Source organism: Maylandia zebra, linkage group LG6 (assembly GCF_041146795.1).
Source record: "Maylandia zebra isolate NMK-2024a linkage group LG6, Mzebra_GT3a, whole genome shotgun sequence".
Taxonomy (NCBI): domain Eukaryota; kingdom Metazoa; phylum Chordata; class Actinopteri; order Cichliformes; family Cichlidae; genus Maylandia; species Maylandia zebra.
Window position 1 is genome coordinate 13589248 of NC_135172.1, and position 18871 is coordinate 13608118.

Sequence of the window (18871 nt, forward strand, 5' to 3'; positions counted from 1 at the left end):
AATTCTTTGTTTTGTAACTGATGCGGTTTTGATAATCTTGCGTTGGTTTAGCTGCAATCAGTGGGGGAAATGTTATCAGAAGGAGTGCATAATTGGCTCTGCCCCGGTTTCACCCTGCATGTTTAGAGCCGTGCGTAATTCTGGTCAGTGTATGAATCAGTGGAACCGAGACAATGAAGCCTGTAATGCAGACTATAAAAACAAAAACAACGAGCTCAAAGACCCCAAAACAAAAAACTGTTGAGTCAGTGACAAGTTTTGTGGAATTTCCTATACTAACGATATGCTTCAGCATAAAAGCTGTGCTTATGAGTGAAAGAGAGGCGCTATTATTGACATTAAGACATAAATAGGAGTCATATATAGATTATATGGTGGAAGAAAAAAAAGGGAAAAAACCAATCAGATGTTGTTAGCTGATTGAAGCTGATTTTTTAGTGCTTTTTCCCCCCAGTATAACACATCAATGGGATGATTATTTTTATTCTCAAAAGCTCTGTATCAGTGTATTGCTATGTAACTACTCTCTCTTTCTCTCTCATAGAGACACACACGCGCACACACACACAGACACACACACACACATTCTTGCCCTCCACGTTGCAACACTACACTTCATTTTTCTTGACCCTCCCTTCCTTCCTCTCTTCATATACCAACAGAGAACGCCCATGGTGGGTTTCAGAGGCCAGAGCAAAGGAACTCCCTCGTCATCAACTTCAGACACACAGAAGCAAAGCAAATACACACACCCCACACCCACATGTGCACTCACTCACTCACTCACTCACTCACACACACATACACACACACTCACACACCCCACAGTTCCACATAAACTAAAAGAACCCACTGCTACCTCATAAGTCTCAGGCTGTGGCACCGTCAGCATCGATCAGCTGTTAACGTGACATAGAAGAAGGATGGCTTCTCCTGGATGGGCCGTTGCGCTCATGCTGTTTCAGCTCTTCCACTCAGGTGAGTGAACTGATGGCTGAGTGGGTGCAGTGGGCAGCTCTGATGAGAAGAACCTGTTCAGTGTAGAAGCCAATTGGGCGATAGAAGCAGATAAGGTTAAAAAGTAAGGTTAAAGAGTGTGACAAGAGAGATAACTGGGACTGAAGATGACTGGGCAGAGTGTGGTGGCTGCGCTTGTAAGAACCCCTGAGGCAAATTGATTTGTAGTTAAAAATGACATGTGATCACTTTTCTGAGGGTAAAGTTACTTTTTTTACTCTGCTAACCCAATCCAAGCATTTCAGCTCAGGTTTTTCCAAAATTGTAGGAAACTATTTAACTTTAAAAAAACGTAATATGCTGTTAGAGAGGATTCAAAGCGGTTACACATGATCATATCAAACATGAGACATTTGAAAACATAACACAAAACATTATCTACACATGTAAAGCTCCATTCTGCATCTGAAGAAATTTGAATTTGTGATTCTTAGACAGACTTAGCTGACAGTACTTCCCATTCACATTTTGAACGCAGGCTTTTCCTTAAAGATTTCCATCCCATCTTTGGGGATGGAAGCATCCCCAAAGATCTGCAAATCAGGAAAAAAAAGACGTCATTGATCCTTCAGGTTTTGAGACTTGTGATCCTGGTTTGGTCCGGAGACTACGCTCTCTGTAAGCTGACCCAGCTGGCAGTTGTACTGCATTGTTCACGTTGCAGAGTGGCACATGGGAAACACAACTATAAATTTTGACAGCCGGCACGCCTACTGCCAGTGAGATCATCTGATAGGCAGGAGAACAACCCCAGGACTCGATGGAACAATGGTCAATTGAAAAGAGGAGCGAGTTCTTACGATTTGGGCAGGGTGTCCTTCCTTCCTCAGAGGAACACACTGGGTGTATTCAGCATGCTATGAAACAATAGTTCACAATAGATCAGCTAAAATGAGTATTATTTCATGAGATGGCAAAATTTAATTGACCCTTGCATGTATTGTGTTAAGACCGAGAAAAAAAAATACTCATGAGATCATGTGAGTTACAGTGCCAGGACAAACATAGGAGGAGACCCATCCTTTTATTCATGTTTTTATTTATAGTATTGGGTTTAACATCACAGGTATTCAGTGTGTTAGGTCTACATGTACAGTATCCTCCTTAATGTTCTGTTTTTCCATCTTATGGCATTCTCTCCACCATGTTTTACAGATGATGTAATGTGTTTCATTTCATAAGCCGTTTACTGTTATGGCACGGTATGGATCCAGTGTAAGTGTAGCGCGTGGCGAACACTAAAGCGGTCGCGCCAGAATGTCACGCTAAAAAGAAAGATTCTTTAAAATACAAGGGGGAGCAAGCGAGTCAGATACCACGGGCACAGAGAGGAAGCAGGTCTGATCAGAAACAGTTTATTACTAGGCCAGGGAGCACAAATAAAAACACCCTTAAAATGTATGTAATAAAATGTTTGCTCTCTACTAAAAACAATTCTAAAACCTGTAAAACTACCATTTTCTACATTCACTAAAACCCCCCTGCTATAATTAGGCCACATGTTCATTATGGGTCCATCAGCAGGCCAGGAATTCCTCCTTTAGAGCAGAGTCCACGCCAGCCCCGTCTTCAGCAGACAAGAAAGAGCCACCCATCTTCTTGTCCTTCCGCTGGCCCATCACTTCCCAGCCCGGCTTGCGTTCTGCACCCGAAACCATAATGTGACCACCGCCACAGCTCCCCTTGCGTCGGTGTCCTGCAACATAACAAATAGGGGCCAGAACAATGGTCCCAGAAGCGGCCCTGGCTCATGGCCATGGTGACCCTCTCCCAATCCAGCTGCACCCAGTAAACAACAGTAGAGACCCTACTCACAAATGCAGGCAGAGGTAAACCTCTGCCCTGCTGCCAATCACACGCGTTGTCTCTTACTGTTGCCGTTCCATGAGGTCAGGACTTGGTCGCCGCATCACACTGGCCATCTCGCATTAACCTTCCAGCCTCTCTCCTTCAGTGCTCAGCTAGCCTGTATTTAAAAGGTCTTTACACAGCTGATAGGCCACCTCTGGACACACCCCTGCCTCAGAAGGTGGTCCCTATCAGCTAATTTGTCCCATGTGCAGCCAGTCCACAGTGGATAAAAACCATGTCACATAAAACACTAAAAACCATGCAATAGAAACAGAATAAAACCATGCAAACAAAACAACACTCATAAATAAACACTAAAAATCAGAATAAAAACAATATACAAGATAAATACAAATTTCCACTGTGTGACATCAGGATCCATACCGCTAACTGACTGCTGATAAAAGCAGCAGGATGAATCCTGAAGCGTAAAGGGCTCTCTGCCCAAGTTCAGCCAAATTTTATAAGACAGTGCTTCACAGCGTAAATAGATTTTGACTCAAAGCATACCGCAACTCCCAGCAGAGCAGCTTTTCAGTGACTGAAGATAAAACTGAATGCAGAGAGACGCACAAATGGGGTGCGAGTGGTTGCAGAAACGGCCTGGCAAAGCATCTCAAGGGAGGGAACACAGTAATTGTCCATGGGTTCGAAAATCCAGGGAGTGATTAAAGGATTTTCCTCCAAGTATTAAGAACACTTTATTTAAATACATTTAAAAATCCATTGTGGTGGTGTACAGAGGCAAAATAATAAATAATATAAATAAATAAACATTTTTAAAAAAAAGTACATTTAAAAAGTCACTGTCTGCAGTGTTTTTGTAGCTACTTTCATTTTCAGAAAGCTCACAATGAATTTTTAACAGTTTTTTTTTTTTTTTTTTTAACAAGCACAATGGATAAACCCCAAAAAGTTGATTCTGTTCATCTGGATGTAGCGTTTTCAGTGGGAGAAACGTTTGTTCCTCATTCAGTCTCAACTGAAGAAGTTGCTAGAGTTTCTCCCACTGAAAACTCTACATCCAGATGAACAGAATCAACATTTTGGGATTTCCTTACCTGGATGATTGAGCCTGCATGAAATATTTTATAGTATTTTGAGGTTTTCTTCCAGTTTATTAAAAAAAAAGTACACGTAACACAAGGTTTTACAGTATTGCTGCCCCACAGATTGAACTTAGACAGAAAGGTACAACATGCAGTCTAAAGTTGCATAAGCTGACATTCGTAAGGAAAGCTTTAGCAACTAAAGACTTGGATTATTATAGTAAAGCGAGGAAAATTAGATCTTTTTTATTTCTTAGTTAAAACATGTTGTGTGGATTTCTGATAAAAATAAAAGTGCAAAATGATTTTGCACAGACCTTAAAGATACAGTACACAGTGTTTACTTTCATGACTTATTATATCTTGCTCTTTCTCCCACTCCCTTAACCTCAGGTACTTCATACCCTGTTTTCACTAGCACACCATCTCTTCCACCAGAATTCGCACTTCCCTTTCCAAATGTCAGCCTTGTCGCTTCTCCCATCACACCTGGAGAATCAACACAAAGTGTCCTCTGCCCTCTAAAGATATCACCCTCCACTGTGGTGGTCAGGTATGGCAAAAAAGAGTGAGTGATTATTTCAGGCTGACGTAGGTGGTCAGTGATAAGAGTCTGTGTGCACTAACTTGCTGTTCACTCATCTGTGCAGTTTAAAGCCTTTTTGGACAGTAAAATGATAGCTTGGTGTCACTCAGACATGGTGACCTTGTGGTATTTCATTGTTCAGAAAGGTTCACGAGGTTTTGACCTTGTGTTGAGCTTCTGAAATCTATGGTGCAAAGATCAGCACTCTGATTTTTATCTTGGATCAATTTCCAACTATTAAATATTTCAGTTGCTGTCATGACTTGTATTGAAATGTAAGAGGCAACGTCAAGAAAATGTCACCAAATTAACAGAATCATCTGCGTGTCTGAGGGAATTAATTGTGTATCTCCTTTAACAGGTTTGGAGATCCAGTCAAAGCTAACTGCTCCATACAAAGAATGGGGTATTTTGGCATTGGTTGGGAAGTCCCACTGGTAGGTTAATCAGTGTTTGATTATACACAGTGTTTTATATGTTGAGAACCAAACAACACCCACTAACTAAACTAAATATAAGGCTTATATCCTCACTTTGTAGTTTTATATAAGAGAGCTGTATATTTTCATCACACAGTCTTCACAACTTCATATCCAATGCAAAGAGAGTTATGATAAGTGTGAAGTGTATTGGGAAATAAAGAAAGAGCACTGCAGATGCAGTATTTGCTTTGAGGGCGTTGACTGAGAAGTATTGAGAGTTGCACTGTGTTTGTGGATCTAAAGGACATGATAGGGTGCCAAGATAGGAACTGGGGTACTGCCTGAAGAAGTCAGGAATGGCAGAAGATGCAAGGATGGTGCCAGAAATGTCTGAGGACAGCGAGACATTGGTGAGGTGTGAGTACATCAGGGATCGGCTGTGAGCCACTTCTTGTTGACAGTAGTGATTGATAGTCTGACAGATGAGGCGAGGCTGGAGTCTGCATGGACTATGATGCTCACTAATGAAATTGTGATCAGTAGTGAGAGTATGGAGTAGGTGGAAAAGAACCTGGAGACGTGGAGGTATGCTCAGAGGAGAAGAGGAATGAAAGTACAACCAAAACAGGATAGATGTGTAAATCAGAGGAAGACAGATGAAAAGGTTACCATGGAAGCAGCAGAAGTGGTGAAGGTAAATTCAATTCAATATTATTTATATAGGAAAAACTTTTTAACGAGAAGAAACCCATGGAAGAACCATGCCCAGGGAGGGGCAGGCAATTGTTGAGATTGGTTGGGGGTGAAGAGAAGGACACAGGAAAAAAAAGACACTGTGGAAGAGAGCATAATTTCAGCATAATTGTCAATAAGGAAAGTCTTAAGAGTAAACTTAAAAGTAAAGAAGGAATCTGTCTCCTAAATTCAAACTAGGAACTGGTTCCACCAAAGAGGAGCCCGAAAGCTGGAGACTGTCTCCCATTCTACTTTTTAATACTCTAGGAACCACATGTGAACTCAGTCTGACTGTGAAGTGATCTGATGGGGTGATACAGTACTAAAAATTCTTAAAAGACGTATTTTGGAATGATGATTTTGAATCTGATTCTGGATTTAACAGGGAGCCAATGAAGAGAAGACAATATAGAAGAAATATGTACTCTCTTACTAGTCTATGTCAGTATTCTTGCTGCAGCATTTCACCTCAAGTAAAGGCATTTCAGGGAGTTTTTAAGGCATCCTTATAATAATGAATTACCGTCATCGAGCCTAGATGTAATAAATGCATGAACTAGTTTTGGAGGTCCACCTACATTGTTCTTTGTAAAAAAGTGATTGCCCCCTAAACCTAATAACTGGTTGGGCAACCCTAAGCAGCAACAACTGCAATCAAACATTTGTGATCACTGGCAATGAGTCTTTTACAGCACTTTGGAGGAATTTTGGACCACTTGTCTTTGCAGAATTGTTGTAATTCAGCCAAAATCAAGGGTTTTCAAGCATGAATTACCTTTTTAAGGTCATGCCACAGCATCTTAATCTGATTCAGGTCAGGACTCCAAAGCAGTCCTGCTCTTTTTCTTAAGTTAGAGGTGGACTTGCTGGAGTGTTTTGGATCACTGTCTTTCTGCAAAAACCAAGTGCTCTTCAGCTTGAGGACACAAACAGATGGCTGGATATTCTCCTTCAAGATGTTTTGGTAGATCCATGGTTCCATTTACCAGATCAAGTCTCCCAGATCCCTAGGCAACAAAGCAGCACTGAACCATCACATTACTGCCACAACGTTTTACTGTTGGTATGTCGTTCCTTTTCTGAAATGCTGAGTTACTTTTATGCCACAAGTAATGGGACACACCCAGTCTGACCATTTTTCAAGGCTTGGAGATCATCACGATGTTTTCTGGAAAACTGAACTACGCCTTTATGTTCCTTTTGCTCAGCAGTGGTTTTCATCTTGGAACCATTTGGGGACATTTTTGCCCAGTCTCTACCTTATGGTGATGTCATGAACACTGAACTGAAGCAAGAGAGGCCTACCGTTCTGGGGTAACTTTGTTCAGCCAGTGAAAGTTCACCACTGTTCCATGTTTTCGCCATTTGTGGATAATGTCTTTCACTGTGGCTCGCTGGAGTCCCATAGCTTTAGAAATGGCTTTATAACCTTATCCAGACTGAGATCTGAGTTACATCGTTTCTCACTTGTACCCGAATTTCCTTCGATCGCAGCATGATTTCTAGTTTTGGAGGACTTTTTGGTCTACTCTACTTTGTCAGGCAGGTCCTATTTAAGAGATTTGATCGAGCACAGGTGTGGCAGTAATCAGACCTGTGTATGGCTACAGACGTTGAACTCCGCTTTTCAAAGACGTGATACACCACAGTTAATTTCCCCTTAATAATAAACACCATTTAGAAACAGCATTTTGTTTACTTGTTAATATTAAAATTAGTTTAATGGGCTGACACTTGAGTGTGATGAACACACACACACACACACACACACACACACACACACACACACACACACACACACACACACACACAAAAAAAATTGTGTTTATTGTTCATTGCCTTCACTTGAGGAAAAAAGAAAAAAATCTGAATAGCTTTGCGATTTGTTACCCTTTGCCACTCCAGAACCGTCCTAACTTTACATCACAAGGTTTTCTGATCTGGAGTGTTGAGAAGATGACTGACTGGACCATCAAGCCTGTGTGTTTTGCCCTATCTGAACAGGGAGGACAGTGTTACAGTAAACTCACCCTAATAGTCTACAGTAAGTCAACAGCATTATCCTTCTGACATGCATGAAGCACTTTACATGGCTGATATGCCAACCTCTCTCCACAGAGCCTCCAGACAGAGTATCCATCACATTTCTAAATCACAGTGAGTCACCGTTTGAGGGTGATCGGTATACTCTACAGTGCCACGTTACAGAGGTTGCGCCTGCTGAAAATGTCCTCGTGACCTTCTACAGAGGGGAGAAAATGCTGGCTCAGATGCACTCGAATACATCCAGTGAGAAGAAACCAGTGACTCAGAGCTTCACTCTGAACATCGTATCCAGTAAAGAAGACACTGAAGCTCAGTACTGGTGTGAAGCCAAACTTGAGCTGGGACCTGAAGGACCACAGCACCTTCCAGTGATGGCGTCACAAAGACTCTGTAAGTGAAACCAGTGATCTGCGCTACAAATTTTTGGAATTTATGTGGATTCTGTTTTTTAATTTCCCCTTTAGTTCTTTTTCCCCTCTCCACATCTTTAGGATCCCTCTTTGCTTTTTCTGTAAGGCCAAAAGGGTAGATGCAAGCTATTTGCTTCAAACACTGCAGCATCCATTTAAAACACGTACATTTTGAGCTCCAGTTCTGCCACCTGGAGCTTTCCCAGCATCACTGAACAACTACTTACCCAGGCTACATTTAATGTGCATATGGTTATCAAAGCTTAAAACAGCATAACAGCTCTGTAAGTATAACCTGATCTGCTCAGTGCGCAGGATGCAATATTATGGTAAAGCCACAACAGCATTTCCAAAATTGCTTTTTTACATGGGAGTGACAACCGTGCAGAAAACACAGCAAAGAACATATCAACACAGTTCAGGTGATGGATAATCCTAATATTTATTTACTTATTGACTGTGGAAAATGACCACCAGAGCTTCTGCCATAGTCACAATATATGCACTGTTAATAACATGACTGAAGACTTTCTGCTCTACAAACCAGTTTATCACTCAAGAAGCATTTTAATGAGGCAATATAAAGCTGTTGTGTAATGTTTCCTCCTGCAATTTCAAGAATCACATATATAAACTACTTCAAATGAAACTGCACTCTTTGTTCTCCAGTCATATACCGTCAGCTGTAAAGTGTTACATAGAACTGCTTAAACCATATTTTTCTTCTTACTAGAAAAGTGAACAAACAGAGCTTCTTTCGTTAGATAAAATGTATTAGGTGTCTTTTCTTCCACTGATTGTTTTTCCTTGTTTCAGTTGCACCACAGCTTAGCTGTCCTGTAAAACTTAAGGTGACAGAGGGCGAGAGATTCCCATGTGAGGTGACAGGAAACCCTCAGCCATCAGTGACCTGGTTCAGAAATGGGCAGATAGTTGCCCCACCCTCTCATTTAAATAAAAAGGATGCTGGAAATTACACAATCCAAGCTAAAGGATTATTTTCAAAAAACTTCACAGTGGAAGTGAAAATCCTTCCTGCCAGAGGTAGGGTTGTCTGCATTACTACTGAACACAATTAATGCTCCCTGTTAACATTTCTACTTTCATTGTTCCAAATCATCCTTCCTGGAGTTTGAGAAAGCTTTTGTTCTGATATATGATCATGTAAATGAGAAGAATCCTAAACTGAAGGTTTGGAGTAATCTTGTGCTGAAAACTGTTTCTTCTGCTTTCCAGGAACTGCAAACAGCTGTTGTGGACATTTCTTGCTGCTTGTTCTTCTTACCCAGATGATAACTCACGTGTAAAACCTTAAAAGTTCCTCTTTCCACGTTACTTGGATAAAAGTGCTCCTGCTGTAGAAAATGCAGAGAAATGTTCATTGCTGTGTCATTCCTTGTGTCCTTAAGGCTCAGCTTTGAATTTGAATGTCTTTATGTGCATTTCAAAGACAGTGGAGTCTCACTAAAAGCAGATTATGCTCTCTAGTTGTTCTTTTTAATCGTTTTGTTGCTGAACTTCTGTCCAGGTACATATTCTTATGTAACTACCGTAAGCTGCCTTTGTTATCTGCCCAAAAGGCAAAGTTCACATCTTCCAGACTGAAAGCTTCTCTAGAAAGAAATTCACATTTTAGTCCTTAATCACTCAGTGTTCATGGGTATGTGAAAGCAGTATGATTTAGTTAAAAACAATTTACTTTTAAAGAGCTGAAACTGGAAATAAGGCGAGACAGTCCAGCAAAGGCATCCAGAAAGATATCTGGTTGTCTTAATTTTCTTTTGAACATCACAATGGTGTTTCATTACTATTTGATATCTGAAGAAATGCTGAGTTACGCCCCCATCCTGCCATGTAAAGAATCCAAGAGTTTTTGGAAGGATTTTCTTTGGATTTGGAAAACTGGATCAATGTGTTGATGTGGGTGAGGGTAAAAAATTTAAATAAATCATTGGGCATAATGTATGTGTCAACCCACTGTCCAAGTGTCCTGCTCCACCCCCTTTTGGAAACTGTCTGGGTTAGCTGTCAAAGCAAAAGCTGCACCCAAATGGTACAAGAGGCTAACAGCCTGCTCTTTAGTTGGGTAACTTTAGACTTCCTCATCGTCCTTTAGGCTCGTTGAGACATTTTATTTTTACATCCTTATTCATAGCTCCTGCATTACTCCTTGCAATACTTTCATTGCACAATAAATTTCAGCTTAAATAAGCTGACTAGGCAGTTGAACTTTGTTGTTTTGAGTCATTTGTTACTAGCCTCAGTCAAGTTGGTAACATGAATCATTACTAAAACCTTCAGTTGCTGTACAAAATGTTAAGAAAATAAAGCACCAAATAAACAGCTATGACATGCTCTCTTTATTATGTATTAAGTGAAAGTGTGTAGTTTAAGACATTAACTTTGTTGATTTTAGTATAAGAACTACTCCATTAGAACCTCATGTGCCCAGTTCATCTTCAACGATTCTGCTCCATCTAAAAAGAAAAACATTTTATCTACTTGACAAAATGTTGATTATAAAGCTTTTATTTTGACATTGAAACTTATTGGAATACATAAAGCATCTTGTAGCAATTGATGTGTTGCGTTTGATAAAAACGTAAACTACTAAACCATGATGTCACACACTGGTTTGGTCCCACAATGAAGTTTTTGCTGCCATTGTCGTTTAGAAACCATTAGCTAACACACATCCTGGATAATCCTCTCACTCTTAGAAGACAGAATGCAGGTTTCAGGATTTTGGAGCCAATTTTGAACCTTGGAGCTACAGCCATCTTTTATTTTGTCTAAATATGAGATTTGAATTTGAAATTAATTTTGTTTCAAGTACAAACATGTCCCTTCGGTTGTTGATTTTTGTCATTTTGAGCATTTCTGATCATTTTAGTTCAGTTCTATAAAACTGCTATCCAATTAATTCCCTAAATCATTGGAGTGTCCCCTTTTCATCCCCTTTTATTAAGACAGAAAGAAAACTGAACATGAGGAGCACTACTCTAAATTCAGAGTTGTTGTAATGTTAGAGTAAAAAGAAAATATACAACTTACTGCATGTCTTTGTTGAAGGTTGTCATTTTGTAGCACCATCACCTTCAGAGACTCTGTGCACCTGAACAGCATCTGCATGTTTGGTGCCTCCAACCTGAAGCATCTGAGGCAAAATGTCACCACATATACTCTGTGCTGGGAAACCAACTGGGCTGGACTGAGGAGGAGGAGGAGGGAGTAGGGGAGAACTCTGTGTCTCCGAGAAGCTCCAGTGATGAACAAAACACTTGGTTTTTGCAACTTCTGCTAGGAGCTCCTGGAGCCCTGGGAGGTGTTGCTCCTGAGCCAGGGCTTGTTCAGCAAGGAGATCCAGGAGGGAATGAGTGGGAGTCTCATCAACTTGAGATTTCTCCGACTCTGCATTTGAGGTGGCTCTGACATTCATTTCCACTTTTTTGACCTCGCCCTTCTTCGTGGCAGCACCCTCGTGAACAACAGAACTGAGTCTATCGGAGCCTTCGGTGAAGGCAGAAGCTGCTCCTCTGGACATTTCTGTCAGTGGTGAATTTCCCCAATCGTCATTACAGTCATCTGAGAATGAACATGACTGCTTCTTCTCACACTTGGCCTTCTTCGTTCTAAACATGTGAAACAATGCTTGCATTTTTGGTAAATAACTTTAAACATTTTATGTAGAAATTCATACAAGTAACAGCATTTAATTCCGCCCATCGCTGCACTCACAGTAATGACGAGAGATGTAACAATTTCCTGCTCTCCTTCATCAGAACCCTGAGAGAGAAAAAAGACATTTAAGTCGTAACATGTGTATAGTTAAAAGTATGAAAATAAAGTTTCAGGACTGAAACTGCACCATTATAGTTTACCTTGATTGCATCCACCCTTTTGGCCAAAGCGGTTTGACCTCATTGTCAAGAAAGATCTTGAGATGCTCTTCAACCTCCTGTTCCCCCTTCCTTTCCTTTTTATAATTGTCTGCTTTTGCTTTCAGCACTTGGCCCAAACACTCTCTAAATGACAGAACAGGTCAAAGTGTCCGTTTTCATGGACTAAAGCACAGTTTTAAAAGATCTTACTGAAATAAAACATGTTAACACGTGATTGATCTTTACAGCTTACCTGATCTCCTCATTCCACTTGAACACTTTCTTAGGACCTGCTTTTCTCCCAGTTTTCTCCTCATCATTGTCCTCTGTTGCTCTTTAGATAAACAGAAAATGCCATTATCACAGAGGGCTAGGGATGGTTTCCAGTAGTCCAATTCTCTTTGCAAGCACCTGCACAGCCAACATGCTAATGCTAAGCTAGCCTAGAAGCCAGAGTGCTGTTCAAGCTGAGTAAATGCTGATCCCAGCCTAGCAGTTGCATGTACATGCTGTAGAGTAATGCTCATGTCGCATCTGCCTTTTTGAAATTGTACAATTTGGTTGTGTCAGCCATAAGAAAAGATTGTAATATTTAAATACAGCCACAACTGTGGCTAAGAATGGGAGATGAGACAACGTGGTAAGTAGGAAAGGAGATTTTATTTTGTTAAATAAAATTATAGACACTAGTAGCTGATAGTCTCACCTCCATTTTCCAAGAATAAATGAACTTACTTTGAAGTCTTGACTTGTTCATACGCCTGACATTCTTCATTGAAACATGAAATCTGCTCAGGCATAGATCTTCCAATGGCATCTTTAAGTTTCTGCATGGGATTTTCCACCCCAGGGGGCTCCCCCTTATCAAGAGGGCATAAAAAGCAGGTCACACAAGTATAAATAATTTACAACTCTGTAATAGAAATGCAGCTGAACACATGAGCACACTCACCACTTGTGCGATTAGCAGTTTCTTTACACGTTTGAGAAGCGTATCTCTGCTACAGGGCAGGAAAGACGACAGGTGTGTGTACACCTTGGAGCGCAGTGACCCACTCTGCTCCCGACACTGTAACTCAATGCTGTGCCGAAACACCAAGAGCAGAAACATGCATTTAAACACCACACTCAATATCTCAGGTGGAACAGGTACACATTTAGTTAAAGGGTTAGTGAGTTATATACTGCTTTGTATACCTTTGAGCATGCAGCCATAAAAGCGGCTTTGTGACGCTGCACCTACATAGCTACTATCTTTGTATGCCATGCTAATCTGTGTGTAAACCGGTTAAAATTTGCGAAGGAGATTATTTGAAATCTTAGGCATGAGTATAGGTATAACAAGATTTTTGATCAGATAATCACGTGTGTAGCAAATTTAAGGTCAAGATCAAGGTTTGCAGGTCAATACCTGAACTTGAAGCAGGCACTGTCCAACTTTTTCTTACACGAGCATTCAAGTTCCACAAAACGTGATCACCTAATATAAATAAATACCACTTCCTAGTAGTTTCTGAAAGAATGAGTCATTGAGGTATATCTATCACTATATCTACATACATACACACACTCAGCCTGGCCTTATATAGACGCACCATCTCCATGACAAGATTATTATTCCTCATTTCTTTTTGTTTTTAATTCTTTGCCCTTAAATTCAGCATCATTCTTTAAAATAATAATAATAATAATAATAATAATAATAATAGCAGCAGTTTGTATGCTGTGCATGTCTGTGCTGAAGGACTTTCGCTTAAACTTGCAAAGAGAAATATGTTCTGTTCACTGTTAATGGTTTTACATTTGAATATGTTCACTTGGGAGAACTCACTCTAGCAGGATTGAGTTGATATCTGGACTGAAGAACTTGAGTTTTGACTCTCCCTCTGATATCTTGGCCGCCTAAAAATCAGTGTAAACATTGCTCATTAAACTGCAATCAGTTTGTCAACCTATACAGTGTGCACAGGCATTTCCTTTCAGCAGAAATACATAACATCTCACCACTGTGAGGTTTCTAATGCTGTCTTTCAGTGCTGGAGGAAGTCCCTCTGGCAGCGGGGCGCTCTGTGATGTAGAACTGGAATCTGACACAAGCTGGGTTTGCTCTGGTTCACATTTCTCCAGAAAATTATTCTTTGAAGTTGAAGTTCGGGTTTTGGGATCAGAAAAGGTGTCGAGCTGCACGGAATCATCCGTTTTGCTTTGGATCAGCTGCATCTCTAATGCTGGTTGAGGAAGTGATTTAGGCGATGAGATCTCTTCACTGACTTCTAACAGAGAGTCCAGATCAATATCAAAATCTACTGTGCTGGCTGCTTGAATCAGAGCTTGGTCATTGGTTGAACCAATTAAACTGAGAAGAGGGTCAGTTAGCCCCATGCCTCCACCCCCACCTGCATCTGCAGGAAACAGAGGGGTTACTGTTGCACCCAGATTTGCAGCTGCCTTGTCCCTCGCTCTCTTCTGTCTCTCTCTCTCCTTTTCTTTTTGAAACTTTTTCAGCATGCTGGTGACGCTCAGAGTCCTAACAGCCTTTTTCTTCTTTTTGATCTCCATCTCATCAGTCTGCCCAATTTCAGACATAGAGCTACAAAACAAGAAAATTACAAGGGAACAATTTAGTGTTGTTAAGTCAGCTTTACAGCATCAGTATCTAACTTTGGTCAGCCTCACCTTAACTTATGATCCATGTTGCTTTTTATCGCTCCATCTGCTCTGCACAGCTTCTTCCCTGGCTTCTCCTGATCATTATTCAGTTTACGTTTCTGGGAAATTGTTCAAAGGCATGTTAAACAACTCAAAAACGTTATAAAGAACCAAAATGTTGGTGCAAAATTTCCTTTTAAATCTATTTAGCAGATTTGCCAAAATATTCAGCGCAGCCAGTCATGTACTCTTACTGCTTACTTTTGTCATCTCAATCGTTTCCTCTTCGGCTGTGAGGTCATCGTCTTCGGTGTCAGAGGCCTGGCGGAACTGCAGCACGCCCGAATTCACATAGAACCCACCAAATTTGGTGGTGATGGAGCATGGCACGAACTCGTCATACTAAAAGCAGTATGTAATACAATTACAGAAACTATTGAGGGACTGTATAACCACAAGCAGTACACATGATGGCTGTTGAGAGCTTTCACGTGCAGCAGCGAGCTAATGCTTAAGCAGAAAGAACATTTACTCAGTGGTGAGTGAGGTCATTGTCATAATCTAGAAATCAAACCGTCTTTTTGTGCAGCACAGCAGGCAAGGACGAGTTTATACCAGCTGTGAGAAATTTCAAAAGGTGTTCTAACACCGACTCACAGCCTCAGAGTTGTCAATGAAAGAATCCTCGTCATCATAACCAAATCCGATGTCGATCAAGTCCTGGATGCGGTCCTTTTTTTTCTTAGGTTTGGCACCCTGTATTGAGAGGAAGCATAACATTACTGCACCATTTACAAATATTTATCATAGTGATTGCCACCTTCTGTTCACACATCAGTTTAATCTTATAGGTTAATAAGGTAATTTGTTTTTTAAATAACAAAGGGAGTAACAGGCTGCTTTCGGAGGCACAACCTGTGTTACCAAAAGTGAACATAATTTATTAAGCCTTAATATATGAACGTTCTCTTTATCACATTGTATTGGATTCTCAGGTTATCGTGTCCAGGCTGACCTCTGGGCCACCCAGCTGTAGACAAGCACCCATCAACCCTCACAAAAAACACCGAAACCCCCCCCCCCAAACAAAATCTGTTTACATGTTTACAAGAGTAAAAGGCTACTCACATATTTTTCTTCCAACTTCCTTGCAATGGCAGCGACTTCATCGTTCTCCCTCTTTTCTTCCTCCTCTAGTCTGCTCAGTGGTCCTTCAATTTTTGACTGACTTATCTGAAACCCATTAAATGCCATGCCAGCCATTGTTTTACAGGAAATTGAACACATGTCTGGCTCCAATGCAACCAGCATGTTTATTAGTTTTTCATGAGATTAACAAATCAAGTCATTCAGAATAGCAATTTACTCCCACTGTGAGTGTTAAAGCAGATCTTTGTCCCACTTTGACTATTATCTAACTTTTAAACCCAGCTCTGGCTTTAAAAAGTTAGTTTTTTAACCCACTTTTGAAACTAAGCAAAGGCTGCTGCTGAATTAGCAATGCAGTTCCAACTGAATTAAAACTGAACTGCTTTTTGTGTGTGTAATACCTTAAATGGTTTACAATTTCATGTGGTTAGCCAAAAGCCTAAAAAATATTTAGCCTACTTAACCCAGACTAACTACAGTCACGGGTCTGTTTGTATCTTAACTGGTTACAGGTTAGGAGGGTGGAGGTCGTGACTTAATCCCACCTTGTCATCAACAAGCTGCCTATAGCTGAACTCCGGGAAGCTCCGCTCGTCGGGCTCAAATAATGTGAGGACGAGCCGGACTGTTTCAGTGTCAGCGGGTCGATCTGAGCGGGATTCTTCCATCTGCGGAACCCCTGACGGACACCTGTGGGTCGAAGGCGAGTTAGAAGAGGGCGCATCACTGCTGAGAGTAAACAGCTGAACTCTCCGGGGTTCAGCCATCCCAGCGACAGCACACCGGAGTCTGGTTTGGTTTGAACTGAGGAGACGGGCAAAGAGAGTTTAATTAAACTCAAACTGCGGCAGGTGTGCGCGCACGTGCCCAACTGTGTTACCTTGGCAAGCAATCCCGTTTGTTTAAAGCGAGGTTTATTTCTTTAAAGATGGTCCGTCTTCTTCGTTTCTCACGCATAAAACTCTCTCAGAACCAGGTGGAAGAAGAACGTGTTGAAAGAGAAACAGGATTCTGGAAAAACGTCTGTAAAGCTTTGGGAGTGCCAAGTACTGGCTCTGTATTATCCTAAGTATCCATCCATTTTCTTCCGCTTATCTATCAGTGGCGCCTCCAGATTTTTTTTCATAGGGGTGGCCAATATAGGCACCACTAAAAATATTGGGGATTGCGCACAAAAAACAGAATTTCCAGTTTTATTATGCTGTTGTCAAATATAGGTTGCTTGAAAAATATTGCAAAAAAGAGAGACGTTGTTATTAAAGTTGATATCACTGACAATAGGTAGGCCTACATATGAAAAGCAAATAAGATTTTGAAATCCATAATAATGTGTTCTAAACAGGAATAAATAATTATAAGTTAATGTTAATACTTCAACTCATTGTAGGCTGTCTTTCTCTCTCTTGTGCTCACGTTTATTCGAATTATTACCAACATAAGACAGTTTTACCAGGATGGGCCATTAGGGAGGGCAGCAAATTTTCTGAGGGGGTGACCATTCTAATAAAAAATGTAGGTAATGTATTCATGCTGTTCCACAAGAGTTTTTAGTTATTTGGTTTGTGCATGGCAACAAGCACATGTCTCAAAGCAGATTTATGTAACAGTTAATATAAATAACGTGAAAAATACTTTTACAAAGAATAAAAAAAAATATTTTTTTCAGTAGTTCTATTTGCAGAAGAGGAAGATTGTCTGAGTATGGCCCCTGCTGCTTCTTATCTGCTTTCTCAACACCTGGAAATCTCTGCCCTTGTGTTTACACTTTACAAAAAGTCCAAAGATTCTTGAACACAGAAGAAATCTTTGACATTATTTTCGGCCCAGGATGGAAGGTTTGGCTTTTGTGATCCACACTCCAGGCAACCAGATGGACTACCCTGGGCCCAGATGGTACTGGTACAGCTGTTGGGTTTCTTTTCACACATTTGGATGATCTTATAACAAAACTTAACAAAATGTTCACTAAAGTTAGGCACCAGTCGAGATGCTCATTTTGAACTGACGCCTGTGCTTTTTCAGCATTTAGATGAGCTTAAGCAAAGCACTCTGCCACATGTAAATTCTCCTGCCTAAGCAGTCAGTGCCCAGGGTTGTATTTCTCCTGTCAAAAGGGACACATCTCAGGTTTAAGTGCAGATAAACTTCAGCATGACAGTCTGCTAGAGGTAGCTTCTCATAACTAAACAACCAAAAAACAGAAACAAAGATTTCTAAGGAAAAACTTAAGAACTTTGACATTGGAAACAAAATTGAGAATTATCATATGCTAAGAAAAAATCACAACAGAGAAAGAGATACGGCAGTGAGATTTGCGAGAGTTTAAAATTCATATCAACAAGCTCATTATCATCAAGACAGAAGTTTCCAACAAAAACAAACGTCATACATCACAAACCGATACCAACAGGACATCGGCTTTAAGCAAAAGCAGAGGTTAGTTTGAAGAGTCTTAAAAGGCTTATATCACCACTCGTTATGCAAGGGATGCAGCATTTACATTTAAACAACGGCTAAGAATAAGACAAACAATGTGTAACAAATGCAAACGACTGAGTAACACCATGCAGACTGCAATAGACATTAGAGGAAGATGCAAAATAGACACCAAAATGACAGTTTCGATCACAAATAAAAAGTGGGCTTACCAGCCCTAACCCTTAGGACAAACTTTTGCCTTATGAGAAAGTTTATTAGTTTGCCATAATGAATGCCACCATTCAGAACAGTGCATGCTTCCAAATAACAGAAAGAGAGGGTGGATCTGTCACACTTGCCAAAGACAGCTTAAAATGGTAATACGTCTCCCCTAGCAATAGCTAATAATTTACAGCTTACAGATATTCCAAATGAACTGTGCGACCTGAACATATTAGAGAGGCATCTCATTGCCAAGTGCATAACATTTGCCAAAGTAATCCCTCTTCCAAAAGGCCAACAAAAGAGCTGTTCATGGCAATGTTGTCTGTGTCGCTGAGGTACAAGAAGTAGTGAAGTTACCAAGACTGTAGCATAATCGCTCATAACTTGAGATCCATTTCTCAAAGGGCATCAGCTGTTTCAGGCTGTGACATAG

At 40.6% G+C, this 18871-nt stretch overlaps 2 protein-coding genes across 6 annotated transcripts; one reads left to right on the forward strand and one right to left on the reverse strand.

The window, feature by feature from the left end:
* Nucleotides 1–710: 710 nt before the first annotated feature.
* On the forward strand, nucleotides 711–10461 carry LOC101480636 (hemicentin-1). 3 transcript variants are annotated; one of them, XM_076884693.1, is made up of 7 exons: nucleotides 711–973; nucleotides 4306–4470; nucleotides 4865–4940; nucleotides 7665–7704; nucleotides 7779–8096; nucleotides 8933–9160; nucleotides 9353–10461. In XM_076884693.1, exons 1-7 carry the CDS (start codon nucleotides 924–926, stop codon nucleotides 9421–9423), a joined length of 948 nt encoding a protein of 315 aa, XP_076740808.1. In that variant the 5' UTR covers nucleotides 711–923; the 3' UTR covers nucleotides 9424–10461. The 3 variants fall into 3 exon arrangements, with proteins under 3 accessions (XP_076740808.1, XP_076740807.1, XP_076740806.1); XM_076884692.1 differs by having other exon boundaries at nucleotides 713–978; nucleotides 4356–4470; nucleotides 7566–7704; XM_076884691.1 differs by having other exon boundaries at nucleotides 714–973; nucleotides 7566–7704.
* Nucleotides 8507–16886, reverse strand: LOC101481333 (ubinuclein-1). 3 transcript variants are annotated; one of them, XM_004569069.6, is made up of 15 exons: nucleotides 16676–16886; nucleotides 16341–16599; nucleotides 15775–15879; nucleotides 15304–15402; nucleotides 14908–15048; nucleotides 14674–14765; nucleotides 14002–14587; nucleotides 13829–13899; nucleotides 12950–13079; nucleotides 12733–12857; nucleotides 12251–12331; nucleotides 11998–12141; nucleotides 11855–11902; nucleotides 11171–11748; nucleotides 8507–9471 (listed from the first exon to the last, which is right to left on the reverse strand). In XM_004569069.6, exons 1-14 carry the CDS (start codon nucleotides 16750–16752, stop codon nucleotides 11193–11195), a joined length of 2514 nt encoding a protein of 837 aa, XP_004569126.1. In that variant the 5' UTR covers nucleotides 16753–16886; the 3' UTR covers nucleotides 8507–9471; nucleotides 11171–11192. The 3 variants fall into 3 exon arrangements, with proteins under 3 accessions (XP_004569126.1, XP_004569127.1, XP_004569125.1); XM_004569070.2 differs by lacking the exon at nucleotides 8507–9471 and adding an exon at nucleotides 10462–10593 and having other exon boundaries at nucleotides 16341–16485; nucleotides 16676–16885; XM_004569068.2 differs by lacking the exon at nucleotides 8507–9471 and adding an exon at nucleotides 10462–10593 and having other exon boundaries at nucleotides 16676–16885.
* Nucleotides 16887–18871: the final 1985 nt, after the last annotated feature.